The 21,311-nt window shown below is 40.6% G+C and overlaps 1 protein-coding gene across 2 annotated transcripts in view; it reads left to right on the forward strand.

Annotated features, from left to right (window-relative positions):
• The window catches only part of SH3GL3 (SH3 domain containing GRB2 like 3, endophilin A3), a 60,458-nt gene extending 39,882 nt beyond the window's left edge, over positions 1-20,576 (forward strand). Inside the window, exons 2-9 of one of the 2 annotated variants that reach the window (XM_009276540.2) lie at positions 2,673-2,741; positions 4,013-4,085; positions 6,103-6,246; positions 7,831-7,964; positions 9,366-9,524; positions 12,413-12,516; positions 13,734-13,861; positions 19,783-20,576. In XM_009276540.2, coding sequence (XP_009274815.1) covers positions 2,673-2,741; positions 4,013-4,085; positions 6,103-6,246; positions 7,831-7,964; positions 9,366-9,524; positions 12,413-12,516; positions 13,734-13,861; positions 19,783-19,988 — 1,017 coding nt within the window. In that variant the 3' untranslated portion in view covers positions 19,989-20,576. Of the gene's footprint in view, positions 1-2,672; positions 2,742-4,012; positions 4,086-6,102; positions 6,247-7,830; positions 7,965-9,365; positions 9,525-12,412; positions 12,517-13,733; positions 13,889-19,782 lie in introns of those variants that run through there. The other variant, XM_009276541.1, reaches the window with a different exon arrangement.
• Positions 20,577-21,311: the final 735 nt, after the last annotated feature.

The raw sequence follows: 21,311 nt of genomic DNA on the forward strand, positions 1-21,311 counted from the left end.
AGCCTGTATCCCTCCATCCCAACACTCCAATCATAGGAGCCATCCCACCACGTCTCCGTGATGCCAATAAGGTCGTAGCCCTGCAGGCGTGTGCACGTCTCTAACTCCTCTTGTTTATTCCCCATGCTACGTGCGTTTGCATAGAGGCGTTGAAGTTGGGCCCCCGATGAAGCTGTCTTTCTGGCTGGAGTTCCTTTGTGCTGCTCTTCAGGCGCTCTCCTGCTGACCTGTGTTCCTTCTCCAGGCTCTGGGCATCTATTGCCCAGATGCTGCCACATGGGTGGCAGCATTTGAGCAGATGTGCAAAGAGGGTGAGCAGGCTGCAGCTGGGTGCTGAGGTGCGTGCCTGTCGGCACTGGGAGTGCAGCCTCACCAGCCAAGTGCAAACGCCTGGATCAGCAGCTGCAATCCTGACAAAAACAGCAACAACACAGTAGGCCTAGGTTTCAGACTATTACTTGAGGGAGGCGTGTGTGACCATGTATGGCCATCAGTAAGCCAGGGAGAGCTAAGGGGTGCCAATGGATAAATAGTGTATGCCCTAAGACATTTGCTGAAAACATATCAACTTCCAGTGTATCTGACGAGACATTGCGTTTTTCAGACTATCTTTGTCAGCCTTCTGATGAGACAGTGGAGGGTTTTTTTTCTCTCTGGCATTATTGTTAGTGTGTGATCTTTCTACTCATCCACCGTGCTTCTTGTTATAACATTCAGATCTATTCTTTCTAAGTGTGGGACACTTGTTATTTTAGTCATTTGGTGCAGTAATTTATTATTAATTATGCTTTCACAGTCGAGCAATCATATTATTTCATTGCACTTATTCTTCGCCAACATATAAATGAATTATTTGTAATGAGACAGCTATGGGTTGCTACTGAATGTGGATTTTGCAACTTCAGCCTGAGAAGGATAATTCCCCCACCGCACTTAGCCTTTGAAAAGGGATCACCATGAGAGGTTTCAGGAAACCACAGATCTGTTCATTGCCTGTTGGAGAAAGAAAACGTGTGAGGCTGTGGAAAATGGCATTGATTATTTTAGGAATTAACATTGCACAGAAAGGAGATGGAAACTGTCAGTGTAAGGAAGCTGCACAATTTCTCATAGGCTGCTTTTCATGCAGCCTTTTCATGCACCTTTCTCCATCTGTGCTCAAGGACTCCTCAGATGTTCCTGCAGACACCTGGGCAGTGTCCCCCTCCATGCATGGCCTCAGGTTGTTTCTCTGCTGTGATGTCTTACAGCAGCAAGATGATGACCTACAGGAACTCACTGGTACTTGGGCTTCTCCATCTCTGTTTTTATCTGCTTTTGTGCTTGTTCTGTCAGTGCTCTGGAAGAGAAATAATCTTGACAAGTTTGTGGGCTGTTTGGCATATTAAGCATAAAGATTGTGAGTCCTACTGTAAAGCCGATAGAAATAATTAGCAGTACGGCTCTCTTTGAACTCACATTTGCCCTTAAGCAGGTCTGTTGGCTGTGTGGTAGCAGTGATATTGATGCAAGGTCAGCTGCCACTGAGCTCCCAGCTCTGCTTCATCAGCTCATCGCTGTTTTTTGGCAAGGCAGCACGCTCCCTCCACACCTGAGCGGCGCGGGCTGTGACCGAGAAGAGGGAACTATTGCACTACAAAGAGCCGTGACCCATTTTCAGATTATGCAAGTCTCCAAGGCCCTTTTAATTCAGTGAGATGAATTCCCTTTGAGAAGGTGCTGAGGACGAACAAAACGCTTTACTGGGGGCAGGTTTGGGGAACACCAGTCAGTGAGCTAGGCCTGGATATTACATTACGCTGTTACAAGATTCAGTGATAAAAGTCAATTAAAACAGAAATGCGTAGCATTTTTGCAGGAATTATCTTAGGAATTTATGTTTAATATTTGTTGAATATGTGTTAAACCACTTCTCTTGTAGTGAAGTGATGCTTTCACAGGCTGTTTAACACTGGATGAGGGTCTGGCTTTCTTTTCATGCTGTTGCAGTGCAGGTACCATGCACTGCAAGAAGCAGATAGCAGAGTTGTGCTCGAGTGCTTATTCCTAGCCACAACTTACTCAGTGAGGACCAGACTCGGGTCTGACAGCCTGGAGTTTTTACACAAAAGCTGGATAATGTTTCAGCCATCTTAAGAAGATTTACTGAAATCCTCTATTTAAAACTGGTGCTTTGTGTTTTTGAAGAATGCATGGCATTTTTGTTTTCAGTATCATAAAGATGCTCAGTCCGTTCCTTCCAGAGAACTTCACACAACTCCCAGCAGCAGGAGTGGGAGTTGTATCCCTGAGCCTAATGGCATACAGGACCAGAAGGTACTCAGAAGTACAGAGCTGGAGAGACATCCTTGAAAGGGTTACTCTGGATTTACCTGCAGTCAGACTCCGGTCCCTATGCCTGAAGTCTGCAGTGTAGGAGTGTGTTTAGGGTACAAACTGTTTAAGCATGAGAAGTCATTTTTTGTTTGCCTGTTGTAAATTCATATTGGGTATCTTTGTCTCTCTTGAAATGAGTGCTTCACTTCCAAGACTAAGGTTACTCTTCTCTTGCACAGTTGCCTCAAATGGTTGCTGCATATTTTCTAATCTGAAATGAATTCCTGTGACTCTCAGAGATATTTATTCTGTAATTAAAGTCATGCAATTTTTTTGTTAAATTTGTCTTTTTACAGTTGTTCAGTGAAAAAATAAGTGGAGCAGAAGGAACAAAGTTAGATGAAGAATTTCAAGAGATGGAAAGGGTAAGGAAAGCAACATTATGTTTTTCAATATTAAGCTATTGCAGAATCAAAAATGTTTCATGTTTCAAGTGATAGAATGGTATTGTAGATTTACGGGGGGGGGAACCCATGTGCTTCCGAACAGAATTATGTAAGGATAAGTGCAAATTTATCCTTGAGCCTTGTCACCTCAGCCAAGGGAGAAGAGACAGCCACAAAGGCTGTCTGAGCAGAGGAAGCAGGTTCCGCTGACACCTCTCGACAGTGAAAGGAAACTCCTCCAAGAATGGTGCAGAGCATCAGGAGGGGCCTTTCTCCTCTGTGTGGGAGACTGGAGAGAGAAGTCTTCAGTGTTTAGTGAGCCTTTGTAAATATCACAAAGCCTTCCCATCTGATATTATTCATGATAAAAATCTAACTACTAGGGTCAAAATTTCTCTTGATACAGAATTATATTTCTTAGTTTAAATCCATGTTCAGAAATTTACATGAATTGTTGTGGAAATGGAGATGTTTGCTATCCACTTATTAGCTGTTGTGTTGCAAATTAAACAATGTTCCTGCCAGTTTCTGCTTTTATGTGCTTTTTTTTTAATTGCCCTTGTCTTTCTGTGTATTTTTTTAATGTTCATAGTAGACCTAGGTCACAGCTTTTATTGTTGGCAGCTTGACGAAAAAAGTCTTGCGTGAGTTGGTTTTTTTTCCAACATGCACTTTTGAATTTATGATCTAAACAGGTTTCTAGGTTTCAGTTTCATTGGCTAAGGAATAATTATTTCCTTTCTCTGCATTATAAGAGGAAAAATAATGTGCAGGCCCTAAGGGAGGAAAAGGGAAACAAACCAGAAATGTGATTTTTATAGCATTTTAGAAACTATAAAATGGGAAGACGGTGCAAACTACTGCCTTAAATGGCCCTGACCCCAAGATTGTGAGGGATATGTTCAGTCTTTTTAACCTGTGGAGGAAAGCAGTCTTAGTAACAACTATTGGGATGGCTGGAAAATTGTAGTCTAGAATGTGTAAGTAGTAGTCAAGACTGATGGGCTGGAAAGGCAAGCCCACATTTTAATATAAACCTTCTCTCCTTCCCAGTACTACCTGCCAATGAATATGGTTTTTGGTAAAATCCTGTCGTAACTATGACATGGCTATTTATTTTAAGCCACAATATTTGCTTTATTTTAAATAAAATTTCATAATCAGTTAGAATAGTATATTATGTCTAATAAAATGATAAACTTTCTAGTAACTGATTTGCTTTTTGTTAATTGTGTACTCTTCTTTTTCAGAAAATTGATGTTACTAATAAAGCTGTAGTGGAGCTTCTATCCAAATCCACAGAGTATCTTCAGCCAAATCCAGGTAGGATAGGAACAACAGGTGTTGGATTTTGCTGAACTTTGTCTTCTTACTTGGAAATTCATCCTAGGTAAATAAAAGCTAATTAGGTCATCATTGTGAGGCTCATGGGTGTCCTAGAGAACTTTACCTGTGTGTGCAATGAACTGTCAAGTTTATATGCGGTAAGTCTGATCTGGGATGCATTCAACTTGCAGCACACAGTGCATCTGGTTTACTGGGCATGTGTAGGTTGCGCATGCATAACATGTTTTGGACAGCTTGGTCCTGTGGTACAGCACGTGTGTTCATATTTGTGCTGGGTTTCCTGGAGTGGGATACGGATCCCTAAAGTGAAGAGAACGCCAACATGTTTTTTAGCAGAGATATAAAAAGCAATTGAATTTAACTCGGATGCTGCTGCCATCAGAGGTACTGGTGGTTATGTAGCCATGAGGAAGAGGGCTGTACTTGCTTACCCAGTATTTGAATGAGGTTTTCCATTTTCTGGCTACTGCTAGGTCTTCGTGGATTTTGGATCGTCATTTAATAGAGGTTTTTGAAATCTTGTTTTAAGAAACAAGAAAGGAGACATGTTTACATTTGCAGTCAGTCACGAAGTTTATCTGTTGTGACCTCGATTCACTGTCCAAACCAGCTGTTGGAAGAACCTTCATTTTTTGAGAGCTGTCTGACTGAATTCCTGTTTAGTCAGCTACATTAGTGACTTCAGAGATAGCCATCTCTTGTGGGTACTTTGAGATGCACGTCCCTGAAGAAGTTTAATGGGTTATGTCTACAAAAGGATGATAGGATTCAGTCCTTTACCAAGGCCCAGCTGAGATGTTCAAGACGAAGCTTGTTACCATGGTCCACATTCCTCAGGAATGTCTGGCCCATGGCCGTTACTATGTTGAAGAAGCTGTTGAGTGATGATAGTAAGGAGTAGATTGGAAAAACTCTCCAAGAATAAATGCGTGTTTTTATCATGATACGTGCAGGATAACAATAAATTAATTTGTATGTACCAGGCCATTCTGCAGAATAAATTTCTACTGTCTTGATTACTGGAACCAAAAAAAAAGGGGGTGGGGGGAAGTTCTGCAAAGTTCTCACAAGCAAGAGAGCGAGCATGAAATTGACTTTGGCCGTGCTTGTATCTATTCTGTGTTTGCTTTCTGCAATACTTCTAATCAAGGAGTTCACAAGCAGGAATATTCAAAGAAATGTGAGTATTGGTGAATATCCACAGAAGGTGACAAGCACTTGTCCTGGTTTCAGCTGGGATATAGTTAATTTTCTTCCTAGCAGCTGGCATAGTGCTGTGTTTTGGATTTAGGATGAGAATACTGTGATAACACACTGATGGTTTAGTTGTTGCTAAGCAGTGCTTACACTAAGTCAAGGACTTTTCAGCTTCTCATGCTCTGCCAGCGAGGAGGTACACAAGGAGCTGGGAGGGGGCACAGCCAGGACAGCTGACCCAAACTGGCCAAAGGGACATTCCATACCATGGGACATCATCCTCAGTATATAAACTGGGGGGAGTTGGCCAGGGGCCGCGACTGCTGCTTGGGGACTGGTTGGGCATTGGTCGGCAGGTGGTGAGCAACTGAGTCATGCATGACTTGCTTTGTATATTCTTCCACTATTTTACTTTATTTCAATTATTAAACTGTTTATCTAAACCCATGAGTTTTCTCACTTTTGCTTTTCCGATTCTCTCATAACACCGGGGCGGGGGGAGTGAGCAGGCGGCTGTGTGGGGCTTAGTTGGTTGCTGAGGTTAGCTCTATATCTGCCTGGAGAAATGATGCTCATTCGGTTGGGAACAAAACTAGTTTCATATGACCCATATTGTTGAACGGAATCTTATTTCAACTTTTGACTATGAAGTACTGACAACAAAAAAACTTACGAATCTACAGACCAGCATAGTGACTTGCTTTGTGACATTGCTTGTTAAATGATTTATTGCTTTAAATATATTAGTTTTAAAAGTGTTTTTATAACTTTTGTTCTTTTTTTATGTCCTTCTTAGCATACAGAGCCAAGCTGGGAATGCTGAACACTATGTCAAAGATCAGAGGACAAGTTAAAACCACAGGCTATCCCCAGACAGAGGGACTCCTAGGAGACTGCATGATACGGTATGGCAGAGAGCTTGGCGATGATTCTATGTTTGGTGAGTTTGTGTATCTCCTCTGTGAATATTTCAGCATAAAGTTCTTTGCAGAATATTACTCAGTGACATAACCTATGTAAATAGCCACTGCAGGTAAGAGGGAAGGTTAAGTACAGTGATCAGGGGGTGGGTGATATAATTAACAAAACACGATGCTTCTGCATATTTGTCCACCTCTATTGCAGGTGGATTTGATAACGCTACTACTGATGCTGTCTGATTGATATTATTACTATGACCATTTTAGTTTCTAAGTTGACAAACCTAAATAATTTAGGGTGATTCTTAGATGCACTGTATTTCTTTTAACCTTTAAATAAAAACGGTTACCCTATGTTTGAGAAGTAAACTAAGGGAAAAAATACTCCTGGAAAAAAAATAAACAGTACCTTTGGGTGATATTTTTTTTTTTTGATGATCTGGTATTTCTGTACTTTGGAGCAGTGCATCTTAAATATGCATTTTCTTGTTTTCATGAAAATGTATTCTAGCTTGGCCATGCTCCAGTTCTTCGGTAAATCAAATCTTACCTATTTCCTCTCAAAATATCTTGGTACTTCACAGCCAAAATCTCGATAGAGGCCTTGCTTGCTGAGCATGCATAGTGTGTGGGCTTGACTGGAATGAATTTGAAGCATTGTCACAGAGCTACTCAGTGGGTGCTTTTTGATGTGGCTGGAATTAAGAGAGAACCAGGGAGAAATACCTGAGAAAAGGAGAATCCTGGTGTGGGGAAAGAGAGGGGACTAGGGCTAGGAGAGGGTGGCATGAGCCGGGACTGCGTGCAGAAGCCAGTACACAACTGTCTGGCTTTGTTACGTACTGTTGTTAATATCTGCAATTTTACGCACAGTGGTTGTCTTGAAATAGTAACAGCTATGTAGGTGTAGGGACCTCGCACTCGAGCCCAAGCAGGTGCTGCAGAGGGAAAGATGCTGCTAATAGCCAAAGACTCATTTATTCTCCTCACGAAGAGTGAAGTGGCACAACTCATCTGTGAGCTGGATGTATTTGTGATTTTGCAAAAGCAACAGGGATACTAAATAAAACTAGGAAAGGGGAAAGGACATTTCAAACGCTGTTCTGCCTGCTGATACTTACATGCTTAATAAAGTATACAGCTATGTTAAATAGGTGGTTTTAAAGAAGCAGCAACAGTTTTGATCAAAAGGAGGTTTGGAAGAAAAACACGCTGTATGTGAGGAAGTTGTAAAACATGATTTTGTGATTAAAAAGTTACTTTTTGTATATTTAATAACATCACTAAAGTTGTACAAATTAATCAGCTCGGTTTGCAGTTCTCAAAGTGGAGGAGGTTTGTAACCTATGCAAATACAGTAGGGAAGGTAGTATTATTTTTTTTCCTAGGGCATCAGGGAAAAAAAAGAAAGTACATTTGGAACAAAAATTTTCCAGTTCTAGTTTTCTGTAGGGGACAAGCAAGTGCATAGCTTGCATTATTTTTTTTTACTCTTCAAGGGCCTGCAGCAGATACAAAGATACCTGTTTGAAATAGCTGTTTCATAAGACAAATTTTCTGGTTTTACATATATTGAGGTATAAGCAGCCTATTCTTTACCATAGGCCTTGCACTACTGGATGCTGGTGAGAGTATGAAGCAAATGGCAGAGGTGAAGGACTCACTTGATATTAATGTCAAACAAAATTTTATTGATCCTCTACAGTTATTGCAGGACAAAGATTTAAAAGAGATTGGGGTAAGTTTTCCAGAGTAAAGCTTCACTTATCAATGATCAGAGTCAATCAAACTGTACTTCACTGAGATATTTTTCTTGAAAGCAATAAGGTAAATAAATTTCACTGCATTTAAATTTGTCTCCCTAGCAAAACAGTGATGAAATCTGCTTAAAATCAATGCCTGGCTATTTCTCACTTGTCTAACTTACTCAATTTGCTATATTGCTTATACATTCAGTACGAGAAGGATAGTGAAGAAAATTATATTCTTTATTTTTCTGCTATTTTATTTTAACTGACATTTTTATTAATTCTTATGAACATGTGAGTGGGCTGTGATTTACTGTGACTGATTATCCTATCTTGCCATCTCTATCAGCCTAAAGCTGTTTGTAATGGAGGATGAATGTAACTGTTGAAAAAGGCTATTCAGGACAATCACAGAATGATCTGAAAAAATGATCCATAAAATGTTGAAGTGCCACTATAGGAAAAATATAAAAATATGTTCCTCAGCTTCCTAACCTTTAGAGTTAAGTTTTTCCGTGCTTTTGTTTACAATGTGACAATTCAAAGAAAGCCAGGCAGTCTCTGTCCAAGTCTGTTGATTTCAATAGACTTGGGTAATAAGCAAGTTAAAACCCCGATGAAATGCAGAAATGAGAGTTATTTTATTTGTTTACATATAAATGGACGTGGAAAGCATAGCAAAAAGATAGTAATAATGTCTTGATGTCTGTAGCTGTCTCCTGTGATACATAACTGTTTTCAGTTGTAGTTCTTCTAAACTGATGAAAAGACATTGTTTGATGTTAGCTTTAATGAGCATTTTGTACTGTCACTTTGAGTCCATTCTGTAAGTCTGTCAGTCCCATGATTTTTGGCAACAGAAAAGCTTCTGTAGTTATATCAGATAGAAGTGTCAAGTTGACGCCTAAAAAAGAAAGCAAGAATACAAGATTTGTTGGAGCACTGCTTATGGAATGAGAGGGGAAAATAACCCTTTTAGTTTTAGCTGTCATATTGCAAGTAATTCAAGAGGTAAAATTGAATTCAATGTAGAATATGGGGACACACACATATTTAGATTGGATCCTGCTTCTCATTTAGACAATCTGAAGTGTTGCACATTTAGTGAAGTCCATGAGTTGGATGCCTAAGTTTAGTAAATCAAGGTAGCCAATTCTCCAAGTGTTAACAAATGGTTGTTTATTTAAACTCTACACAGTTTAAAATTTCATTCATGTATACAGTCCTAGACTTACCTGTTGCTGCCATAGATCAAAGGGGTGGACTGGATAATCTCTGAGCCTTGTATTTCTTCAATCCCGCATATCTCTATATTTGCATCCATAACTGAAGTTTCCTTAAATCACAATGTGTTTGTTTGGACCTCCTCATAAATGTTCTGTCTTATTTAGCATCACTTGAAGAAACTAGAAGGACGCCGTTTGGATTATGATTATAAAAAGAAGCGTCTTGGAAAGATACCAGATGAAGAAGTTAAACAAGCAGTAGAAAAATTTGAAGAGTCAAAGGAACTGGCTGAACGAAGCATGTTCAATTTCTTAGAAAATGATGTAAGTCTGTCCTGCATTTTTGTTTGCTGCAGTACATCCAGGAGGGCAATGTCTGTGGGATTGGATAAAGCCTGTCCCATCCTTCATAGGAGGTAAGGTCTGAAAGCAGAAAGTGTGCCTCTTTCCTCTTTTAATCTCCTGTGAGAGAGACACGTAATACACAGCAGTAAATGGGAGAACTCAAGAATTCAGGAATTTCTTCTGGAAATACAGTGGCTCAGACAAAATTGTCACAGAGGTCTTCAGTAGTTTTATAGTCTACAAGCAATGAACTATCTGAGAGTAGAATGCAGTTTGATCAGTGGGAGGGAGAAGGTTGGGAGATTAACATAGTCACAGACCAGCTGCTGAAACTATGAGCAAGGGTATGTACCCTGCGCTTTCTGAATTGTAGCTCACTTACTGTCAAAACTTTGCTGCTGATTTGAAGTCTCTGGATGATTTTACCTCTGAAAATCATTATTATTACAATTTGGCTCTGAAAATTACTCCATAGAGTTTGTTTGTGGCTTGGGCTCAAGTACCTGGACTTTGGCTCAGAGTCCCAAGTCTATCATGAAATTATGTCTAAATAAGGAGCAGCTGTGGTCATTCAGAATAATCCTCTCTCCTGTCTGTACACAGAGAAATAGCAGGATGTGCTTTCTCCCATGTAAGCATGGAACTGTAGGAAAAGAGAACTGGGCCTATTCCAAAGCTTTCTCTTCTCCTGTAGATGTAGCATCACAGAAAACACACTTAGAAAGGAAGAGGTGTGCTGTCTTCTGTGAGCAAACAGCAACAAGGAGGAGCTGTTAAGTGGGAGTATTTAACTGTAAGCAACTTCTCCCTCAATGCACACCTGTGTAATGGCCAGTTATAAACTAGCCTGTAGCTCCTAAACTGTTTGTGAGTGGGACACATTTCTTACAGCAGTGTACAAGTCAGTAAGCCTCTTGCTGTTTTATGAGGACACCAAAAAATGTAACGTTCTCTATCAACAATTTCAGCACACTGTTCTGCTGTCGGCTCTACCAATTGCCTGGTTGCAGTGTATGTGTGTTATAATTCTGCCTTGCATAAGCAGCTGAGAAATGTTTCAGATGGTGTTTATCGTTAGTCAAAGCACCAAACTGAGGATAAAACAGTTCATGGATTAAAATGGTGTAGCTGAGCCACTAGAGAACTGATGAGTTGTACTTTCTAGAATAACTAATTCTGCCTTTGGGAGGGGGTGAACTGGCTGTCCCTTTGAGGTTTTTTCTATATCCACTTTCTGTTGTTTAAAGAAAACTCTGTGCTCCTTCCCTTCCATTTTCCATGCTGACCCAGTCCGTCTGTCCTCCTCAAACTTCTCATTACGGCCTTGTTGTCTAACCCCAGACTGTCTTGCTGGGTTTGCAGAGATCTTAACTGCAATCGTTTCCTTCCCATCCTTTCCAACTCCCCATATGTCACCCTTTCTTAGTCTCCTTGCCCTGCAATCTCTGTTCTCTGGTTCCCAGCCATCTTGCCAGGTGCCCTTCCCAGACTCAGTCCTGATCCACATCTCTTTCTCAGGTTTTTGCACAGCTAGTTCCAGACCTCCCTCATAGAGACTGTTGCATGCACTACTTATCAGATCCATCTCCCTGCCTTTCCCACTCGGCCAGTCCCAGGCTCCTCTTGCTTAAGTGGCTTTTAGTCCCTCAAGTTTCGCTGGCTCTGTCCCAGTCTCTCTCTCTCTCTCTCTCTCTCTCTCTCTCTCTCTCTCTCTCTCTCTTTTCTCCTAATCCACAATTCCATATCCCTCCTGGCCCATATCCCTCCTGGCTCTTAGTCATCTTGCTTGGACAGTCCTTGTCTATCCATTTTCTCTGACCACCCCATCCAAAAACCAGGTACTTTGTGTGTTGTCCTCAGCTGGTTTACATTACTCTCTTTTGACTGTGATGGAATTGTACCAGCTGTTGATTTGGTTCTGTGCATTTCATTTCTGTATGCTATGTGACAATGTTTGGCTCTCTTGGAGTCCCGGCAGAATTTCTAATAATCTTTTTAACCGAGTAAAAGCAGACAAAGTATAGCACATAATTGCCATGGGTCCATAAAACATTTGCAGAAAGTTTACTCGGATACTTTCTTATGATCCAATGTCTGAAGACATCCTGATGGAATGGAAACATGTCAGACTTCTTGGGGTCTGTCCTCTTAATGCTGTCTTAAAGGAAGAGGACAAATAAATATCTGTTACTGCTCCATCCGCAGTACAGCTTGAACTTCTCGGTTTGTGTTAGGCAAATGAGATTATTTGTTACCTCATGAATAAAAATATTTTGATTTTTCTTTCTCCTTCACATTCTCCCTTTCCTCAGCATTCATATTTTTGAATGATTGGCTGATACTTTTTAAATCCAAGTAGATAAATCATGTTTCATTTATTGGTTTATAAATGCTGCCATCTAGTGAGGTAAGTCCAGATCACTTCAGAACTGCAGTTTGTAAACATTGCTAATAAATGCTAATGGGTCTGAGTCATAAGAGCTGTCACAATGTAGTTTCTTCCAACATTGCTGATCAGAAAAGCTCCACTTTCACCTGTTAAGGGGTCATGTCCTTTTAACTGTTTCAGGCTTGGGTGTTGACAGACAGATGGCTTGGAAGTTGAAAACAGAAGGGATTTGCACATTGTGAAAGCAAATGACTCAAGGACCCAGCCCTGAGTTAGCAAACTACAAGTTACACCTCAGTTTTGTTCAGTTTCCAACTGGCGATTTCTTTGATAGAATCACATATGCTCTTTTTCAATAGCCTCCACAAGATATCATGGTCTTTTGAGATACCAGGTCTGTTTTGAATGATCTGTTTGTTTCTCCTTCAACTGAATGTACTGCAGGCTCCTTACAACTATTTTCCTCTCTCTATTTCAGGTAGAACAAGTCAGCCAGTTGGCTGTGTTTGTAGAAGCAGCACTAGATTACCATAAACAATCCACAGAAATTTTGGAGGATCTGCAGAGCAAGCTGCAAAACCGGTAAGACTGAACCCATCAGAAAATTTTGAACCTCTTTTGCAGATGAGGTTCATGAGCGTGAAAAGTCACTGAAGCAACAGATCTTGTAGCACCATCTCACAGATGCACATTTGCTGCACTCTGTGCCTTACTGGACTTCATTGCTTTAAACCGTTGCCACCTGGCAACTTCTTGCTGCGCTGTGAGCCTTTAATGTAATGCAGGATCTGCCCAGAAAGCTTTGAGTGTGTGCAGAATCTCTCTCTCACATCTGTGGAGGTTAATCAGGACAGCCTCCTTTTGTTTGTAGGTTTATTTAAACTTGCATGCTTTGCGTTGTGTTTTGGAGACTTTGCTGAGAAGTTGGCCTATTTTCATTGAGATTAAGGGGTATAACAAAATTCTGCAGCAGAGTAAGGGAATAGCCAGCTGGCTAGGAACAGGGCTGTGGTATAATGCACTTATGAAAGGCCCAGATACTTTGTGTCATCCGAATAGAAGAAAAAAATGCTGCTGTGGTTAATTTGTTATATGTCACTCAGAGAACAGGAGACCTAAATGACTTGAATGTCACCATAGCGTAGGCTAAGGTTACAGTCACAGAGTCGAGGTAACTGTTTGGGGCTTTCCTGAGATCAGGGTGGACGTGGTGGCTGTATTGGCATAGGGGTAGCTGTGTCTGTAGACACCCTGCACCATCCCAGCTGGAGGGGCCAGTGAGACAAGGAGGTCTCAGCCTGGGCCACATGCACATACAGGAAGAGGTATTGAGGCAGTTGTGCTGACCAAAATGGTTGTTTCCCATTTTCTCTCATAAAAAGGCAATGTGTGCGATGCAGTCCCTGGGCCTCTGTCCTGGCTGGGTTTCTGCATATGTCATTTGTAGTTGAGCTTTCCAGAGAGCTCATTCCTGGAACTTCTGCTGAACTCAGTGGCAGCTGTGGATGCTCAGCACTTCTCATACTCAGGCTGTTAAGCTTTATGCCTCTGTCAGCAGGACCAAAGCATTAAATAAAATAGGGACTTGCTGAAATTCAAATACTGCACGAGAATTGAGCAGCTTTTAGTGAATAAACCTGCACTCCCTCCCCCCCCCCCAAAAAAAAAGCCAAAAAAGAAAAGCAGCAGAAGGTTTTTTCCCCCCACTTTTCAAACACCAAAGCACTGAACGTGAGTGGGAGCTCCATAAGTATTTCTTTCTTCAAGTAAATCTCTTGCCACTCTTTTCTGTGTTCCAGAATAAATGTAGCATCTAGCCGGCCTAAACGTGAATTTAAGCCAAAGCCTGTAATAACTACAACTCCGGAAATTGGTGATAATCAGCAGCACAATGGGATTGCCTATAGTTCTTCCATAAAATCATCAGGTAAGTCTGTGGCCACAGAATTAACATGTTGATAGATGTTTTGCCAGATTGTTGCTTGAGGTATTCCTTGTACCATGAGAACAATGGATCCATGAAGCATCGGTATCCATGCACCTGACTCCAGTTTGTTTCCCAGGTTTGGAAATGGAATTGTGAAGCAGGGTTCCTCTCAACAGTCTCTCACCCATCTGAAATTTAGGTGTGGCATTCTGCTTGGCCTTTTAAGTTGTCTGTATCACCACAGAGGGTGGGAGGAGAGAGAGGGAGAGGCACTTGCAGAAAACTTCATTTCTTGCAAAGACAGATGCCTAAGGTGGGTGTGTTAGATCAGTCTGGAATATTTCCAGATGCTGGTTTCTCTCCACAGTCTGAGACCATAAATGATCAGTACAGGATCTTAACTTAGCCATGTAAAATTCAGAGAGATGACTCCCACCCTTACTCTCCCGTAAAGTATGCACCAAAGTGAGTGCATTTATGAACTGAAATACTTAAGTACCTATTGGTGTGGGAGTAGGATCCTTTCCATTGATTAGGCCTTGATTCCACAAAAAAAATCAACTGTTGAAAGCCCTTGAAAGTTATGTGAATGATAATAATTAGCAAGGTTACGCTACTCATTGAAATAACTTTTCCTCATCTCACGAATAAAATTATTTTGCCCTATCTCCTTAATGGCTACAGTGGTGATGAGAGAAGACCAACTGAAAAAAACCAACCACACAAAAGACAACAATACGCGAAGAAAAGAGAATGAAAAAGCCAATTTTTTCCATAGACATTATTTGTAAGGAAAACAGAGGGGAAGCAGTGAGCCAAAGGTTCCCTTCTCTACTTGGCATGGTATCTAGGATCTTTTTCTGAAGCTTTTTTCTTTCTATTTTTTTTCCTCACTCTCCAATTTCCTCTTCCCTCCAGTCTTGTTCCTTTTTAAGGTTGTTGGGAGAGAAATGAGAGAACTAAAGGTGAAAGAATAAAGCTTGGAGCTGTAACTTCATGTCTCTCTAATTTTCTTGCACTCTGCCTGAAGATGAAGCTATTATACAGTCCATACTGAAGGGGATTTGCAGCAGTTTGGCAGCATAAATCCACCCGGCAAGATCTTATTCCTCGATTTGTTTCTTTTGTGCTTCAAGTTAATTGAGGGTGTGTAGTGAAGCTCCCCATGCTGCCCGAATGCTAAGAGCAGTTTTGTGTTGCTGTGAAATGTGGGATTGAGGGAGACAACCCGCTCTTTGCACACTCCTCTCAATTCAGACCACCGGTTCCTAAGACGTGTGTCCTAAGGACACGTTTCATTCAAAGCACTGGGGATGTTTGCAGCAATCAATAACTTTCTAGTTATTTTCACAGCACATCTGGATGAAAGTAGCAAAAACAGAGCAACCTTTATTAAAAATTCAGCATAAAATTTCTAGGCCCCTATCAATTACTTGTCAAGTTATATAGGCTTTATTTTTTCTGCTTTGCGTGTGCAGTGGAGAAAGGAGATTCAGATTCAGCGTTTGTATATAAACGAGTGTGTCAAACCAGAGATAAAACAGCACACGTATTACAGTGGTTTATCGTTGCCATGAAGCAATTGATCCAAGACGTCCTTTAAGGGTAATCAATCCTGCCTTTGGGGGAAAGGCAGACTAGATGACTTCTCAAGGTTGCTTCCAGCCCACTTAGTCAAAAAAAAGCCAGTTTTAATGAGCTAAAATTCAGTGAATGAACTGAAAAATAAATGACCACTGATCCCTAAGATAAGGAAGGAGTGAGACGCTTCCATTCATTGATTCCATTTATGCACTATTGCATCAACTGCTTGCATATCACTAAATGATGGTTTTTCACTTACTGCTTGGCTCACTCAGTGCTGTCAGAGTGGAAAAGAAATAAAACAACCATGAAAGAGATGAAAAGGAGAAATGGAATATATTTAATAATTGTTGCTATGCTTAGTGTCACTAATAATATCAGAAAGACCATTTATCATGTTTCTTTCCTCCTGAAGAAGCTATGGATGCCGTGCTTACCTCCCCAGCAGGTACAACCATCAGCGAAATCATTGTTCGTTGTCTTCTTTCTCTTCCTGTTCCATACTCAAAAGTTACCCGTATGGATTTCTGTGGAGCTGCAGTGGGGTCCTGCTTGTGAATGGGGAAACCTTTCTGTTCCTGTTTAAAATCAGAGTCATGAAACAGATCAGATTTGTGGTCTGTGTTTTAGAAACGTGAACCAGGCGGCTCTAAGCAAAACTGCTAAATGTTGTTAAGGTCCCCATGTGACAGGGGGGATAGCATCATGATCACCCTCTTTTTTTCATTTAGAAAACTGTTCTCTTCATCCTACACAAACAAGCACTTTCATGCTTAATTTCCCCTGTTTACACATTGACCCTATCAAAATGCAGACCTCTAATTTCTCTGGTACTGTCACTCAAGGTAAGTAGTATCTTAGTATTCACCGAACCCATGGAAATCAACAGGACAGTTCAAAGTAAGCTGTGATACATTCAGCACTACCACAATCCAGTTCTGAGTGTTGAAATGGCTTTTCCTGTGTTTCACCATAGCTTTTCAAGTTAAGTATCAGCTTCTTGGAGCAGAAATAGTATTTTCCTTTGTATGGTCCCTAACACATGGGGATTATTTACTACTAACGACTTGCACACATTTGCAGGGCTAGATTCACAGAAACCTCATTTTAATGTTGTGAATTATTTAGCTCCTTTGATTAAGCACAGATAACAAATCTGTGGTTTTGTTCTAATTCATTGTTACCCTCATTAGTCAGCTGAGGCTATGAGCATCATCTGGCTCATTTTAGAACTCTCTTTAAATGCTGTGTTATGTCATGTCTTTCATTCTTTTTGTTTGTCAGGTTTGACTATGATATGAAATAAAGGGGTCTGGTTGCCATGTGCCAGAATTTAACACAAGCATCTAAATATTTACTCACTTCAACTGTGAGGGAGACTTGGATTAATCATTTTAGCAAGCTTCCAGGTTGTGATTATTAAAGTATAATTTTGCTACCATATGCATACAACATGCTATAGAAGACAGAGTAAATGCAGGTACAGGCAGTAACTCCCTTTGAGGAAAGCAAACAAACAAACAAAAAACAAACCAGCATTGAATGGCATTCTGGTTTCATTCTGTAACACTCCAGAAATCATAGACAGCTTCTTGCTTAGCCTGTTTTTGTGGTGGTTTTTTTCCATTTGTGCTGTCCAGGTTTGAGTGGTCTGGAGATTAATGACAAGTCATCTTTGACTGTGACAGTGAAGTGTGGCAGTTTAGCTCCACAACTGGAGAAATTAAGGAGGCGTGCACGGTGTTGCAAATTAACATAAACCCTGTTTGCAGAAAAAAAAGAGTGCAATTTCTTTAGCTTAAGTCTCTGCAACAGGAGAGGATGTGCAAGTATTTAATAGACAGGAAAAGGCTGGAATCATGTCGCCAATTCTGTGATGTTAAACAGTGTGTGTGCAGACTGTCAGGCAGTGCTGCCCCCATTACCTTTGTCAAGGAAGCTTTGTCTCATTGGATTATACAGTAGCAGCAGCTGCCTGACTCTAATGAAGACTTTGACTGATCCTACAGCCTGGAGTGAAACCGGTCGTACTGGCTGTGACCATTATTTAAAAATCTTTCCAGGCTGCCAGACATTTCTTTTCAGTTCTTTGGAGCTTAAAATGAACCAAATGTGATCCATCTCATATCGGGTACCTTACTGTCAGAAATTAACTGGCTTGCAATAATAAACTAGCCCCATCGGAGCAGCTGGTGAAAGCAAGGAACTTTGTCAATTATTCAGAGCGCTGCCTTCTGCTTTGGCAGTTCCAGTGAGCTGGTACCAGTTCTACCCTGGCAAAGACTGAAAAGAACTCAGCTGTTTTTGAACACAGTCAGTCCAGTTTTGTTGGGAAAGTGTGGCTCATCTTTTTTTCTGCTTGGACTGTTTCAGCAAAAATATGTCCAGAACCGCGCTTTCACCTGTGTCACTGTGTTAGACTAGCAGTGGTTTAGTTTGTTCTTGTAAAACTTTGTCACTACCCCATGCCTTCTACAGGCAGAGGACTAGTCCGACGTTGTCACAGCAATGTTCTGGGGAGGTTTGCTGAGGGGCATCTCCGTGTTGACAGCTCTCTTCCGTTGTTATAAAGGATAAAACATACCCACAAAATAGAAAAGTAATTCCTACTCCCCAGTTTCAACCCCAAATATTACCCCGATTGTATTATTGTCAATTAAAAAGATGCTTTCACCTGGTCATGTGCCAATCACCAGAATAGTTGTCACCTGGTTTCCTTAAGAGACTTCTCCTAATCCCTTTTACTAGAAAATGTCTGAACAGTTACTTTTCGATAGCTTCCTACGCGTTACCATGGTTAGCAGATTAAAATGCATTTTTGCATGCATTTTTAACATCTTCGCTATTATATCTGTATTGCATTACCGACTGTGTGCAGATTTACTCAGACAAAACCCATTATTCAAGGTGATTGCATGATTAGCATGTGTGATAGTGGGGAGAGAGGGTCAAGACTAGAATATTTGAGAATTGTTGCAATGTTGCAAAGAAGACAACCTGAATAACTTAGTATTTAAGAGGTTTAACTGCTTTAATGTAAGTACTGGAGTGTTCTAGAGTTGTCATGCTATAACGTGTTTTACTACTGTTTACATGGTAGCAGCATGAAATTTTTTCTCCTATTCTTCCTTTATAAACATATTTCAAATTACCAGACTTTTACTTGGATATGCCCTATATGGTTTTAAAAATCTGGTACGGCTGAACTTCAGTTGAACCCCTGGCTAGGCCTTGGCCACAGGGCTAAGCTTTACAGTTTGAACATTAGATTCCATTTTATTAGAATAAGTTATTATTCATAAATACGAATGAATGAATGTATCCATACCACAAATCCAAGCCAATTAACACCCCATCTTTAAAAAAGGTGACTGCATTTACAAGGTTAACTTCTTTTGCTAATGGTGATTCTGTTCTGTACTTCATGTTTATATTTACTTGTTTTCCTGTAAATATATGTACTTACTACTACGTTTGCATATGGTACCATTAATATTTTGAAAGAGTAATTTGGAATGAAGATCTTTGTAGCAGGGCAAACAGCATAAGTCACAAGAACAGCCGGATACCGTATCGGGAAACTGTTTTCATCTGTAAAAATAGTCTGACAGGCACCGTTGTTCCTAGCATAACCTTTGCTTTAGTTCAGATGAAGGATGTGTACAACAAAGGGTTTGAACACGTCAACTTGGGAGCAGTAATGCGGAAATGACTGTCACTGCTCGAGTGAGGTGAGGGTGGAAGCCTTAACGCAGGAGCAGCTGGAAGCCTTGCTCCTGCAAAGGCACGTGTGGGGTGGAAATCCAGGTGGCTGCCTCCAGGCGGTAAGTGTGTGTTTGTAGGACTGACTGTGAGCCCCTGCCCCCGGTATGTATTCGCACAGTAGCAGCGTGCTGCAGTGCAATTTGCTTACATGATGACTTGCCTCTTCTCCTGTTGACTCTTCTACTTCCTCAACTCCTACCCTTGCAATTCCTCTAGCCACCACTCCACAAAGAGAAGACCACACTGATTTTGACATCCGTGATTACTCAAGCTATCAGTTTGAGATAAACATCCTTTTGAAAGGGAAGGCAACTAGGAATGAAAATAGAGTAGCATCTGAACTTAAGGGAGAAACAGAATTATGCTTTAAACTAATTAGCACTAGTGTTATTTTTTATATGTAGAAGCACCAGATGGTAATGGGTGAAAGCAATGGAAAAACTGTTGAGGGGGGAACTCGTGGCAGCAGGGCTATGTGTTTTGACCCATTGTTTTATGCTTAGTGGCTGGTGGGATGCTGGGAAGCTCTATTAATATGTGTTGGGGTTTTTTTTTTTCTGTCACTGGGGCAGGTTCTTCAATGCACATGGATCAGCCTTGCTGCCAAGCTCTCTATGACTTTGAGCCAGAAAATGAAGGCGAGCTTGGGTTTAAGGAAGGGGACATCATAACTTTGACCAATCAGATTGATGAGAATTGGTATGAGGGGATGTTAAACGGAGAGTCTGGCTTCTTCCCCATCAATTACGTTGAAGTGATGGTTCCCTTGCCTCAGTGATTGTGTCATTCAAGCTGTGAACGTGATTTCATGACTGAAATGGATTCACAAATGTTCTGTCAGTGTGGCATTCTGTGAAAGCCTTGCTATTTGACTGACTTACTGACTTTTGTATGCGTCTTTTTAAAATGTATTTATTTTATATTCAAAAAAATTTTACCTTCCCTGACTCCATCAACCTGCAAAAAAACCCATAGCCAGTTTTTTTGCTTTGTGCCTTGAAGATCACTGTATGAAGTGTTTACTGGTAGCTCACTGTTGCTCCAAAAATGCATTTCCTTGCTATTATTGTATGTGGATTTTTTTTTTAATCTTTGGCTGCAATGATTTTACTATTGAAAACCATTTTTAAAAATACTGTAAGTGAGGCTAACTGTAACCGGGTCCCAAGTTACTGATGTCATTGAGCTCTTTTTATCTATCACACTGTAATTTATTGTGAGCAAGTTAATCCATGTTTCACATTGTATGTTGACAAAAGGCAAAGTGGTTGTTGTCAATATTATGATGTTGTTGTATTAAATACAAGTTCTCAGCATTGAAAATTCCTATAATTTACTGACCAAACTGAATAAATATTTCTGTGGGATAAGAACAGTGGTTGCTGCTTCTATTCCTATAGTTCTGGCATTTGTTTTTGAGCTGGAGGTCACTTTTGCTAAATATATCAGCTTTCAGTGAAGAAAACAATGCTACATTAAAAATGCATTAATAAAGCCAAAGTATTAGTTTTATGACACCTCAGCCACTGGAATTTTAATAATCTTGCTCTCTCCCTACTGCTTGTGTAGCATTTATCATGTCTGTTAAAATTCTTTTCTAGCAGGAGGATAAGAGAAAAATTCCTTTGAACTAAGTACAAACTGATCCTAGCTCCACAGGGTTTGGATAGAACTCTGTTGAGGTAAATAGGTGAGTATCACTGGTGACTGCTGCAAACAAATGAAAAGTCAATATGCTTCTACTTTTTTTATTTATTTGAAAGGGATGTTCTCCATCCCTTGGAGGAGAAAGAGAAGACTAGGTGCAGAAGGAAAGACATTCTGTAACAAAAAACATGCAAAAAAAAGCCTCAAAATGAAGGACAGACATCTTGATTACTATTAATGGAGGTAGAATTAATTTGTTTTTCTGTTAGCCATCTCCTGCTTTGTTTAGTAAACAAACAGATGTAGTAATGACCAAAAAATTCAGCAGCCCCAGAGGAACATGTAATCTTTTGCCAGTTGCTCTCTGTGTAAGACAGAGGGTGATGAGAAGGGAGCTGAACTCTTTATGGGCAAACTGGCTTGAACCCAGCTTCATCAGGGTTCTGTGGTCCAG

This window comes from Aptenodytes forsteri, unplaced genomic scaffold, assembly GCF_000699145.1.
Source record: "Aptenodytes forsteri isolate BGI_AS27 unplaced genomic scaffold, ASM69914v1 Scaffold1, whole genome shotgun sequence".
NCBI classification, from domain to species: Eukaryota; Metazoa; Chordata; class Aves; order Sphenisciformes; family Spheniscidae; genus Aptenodytes; species Aptenodytes forsteri.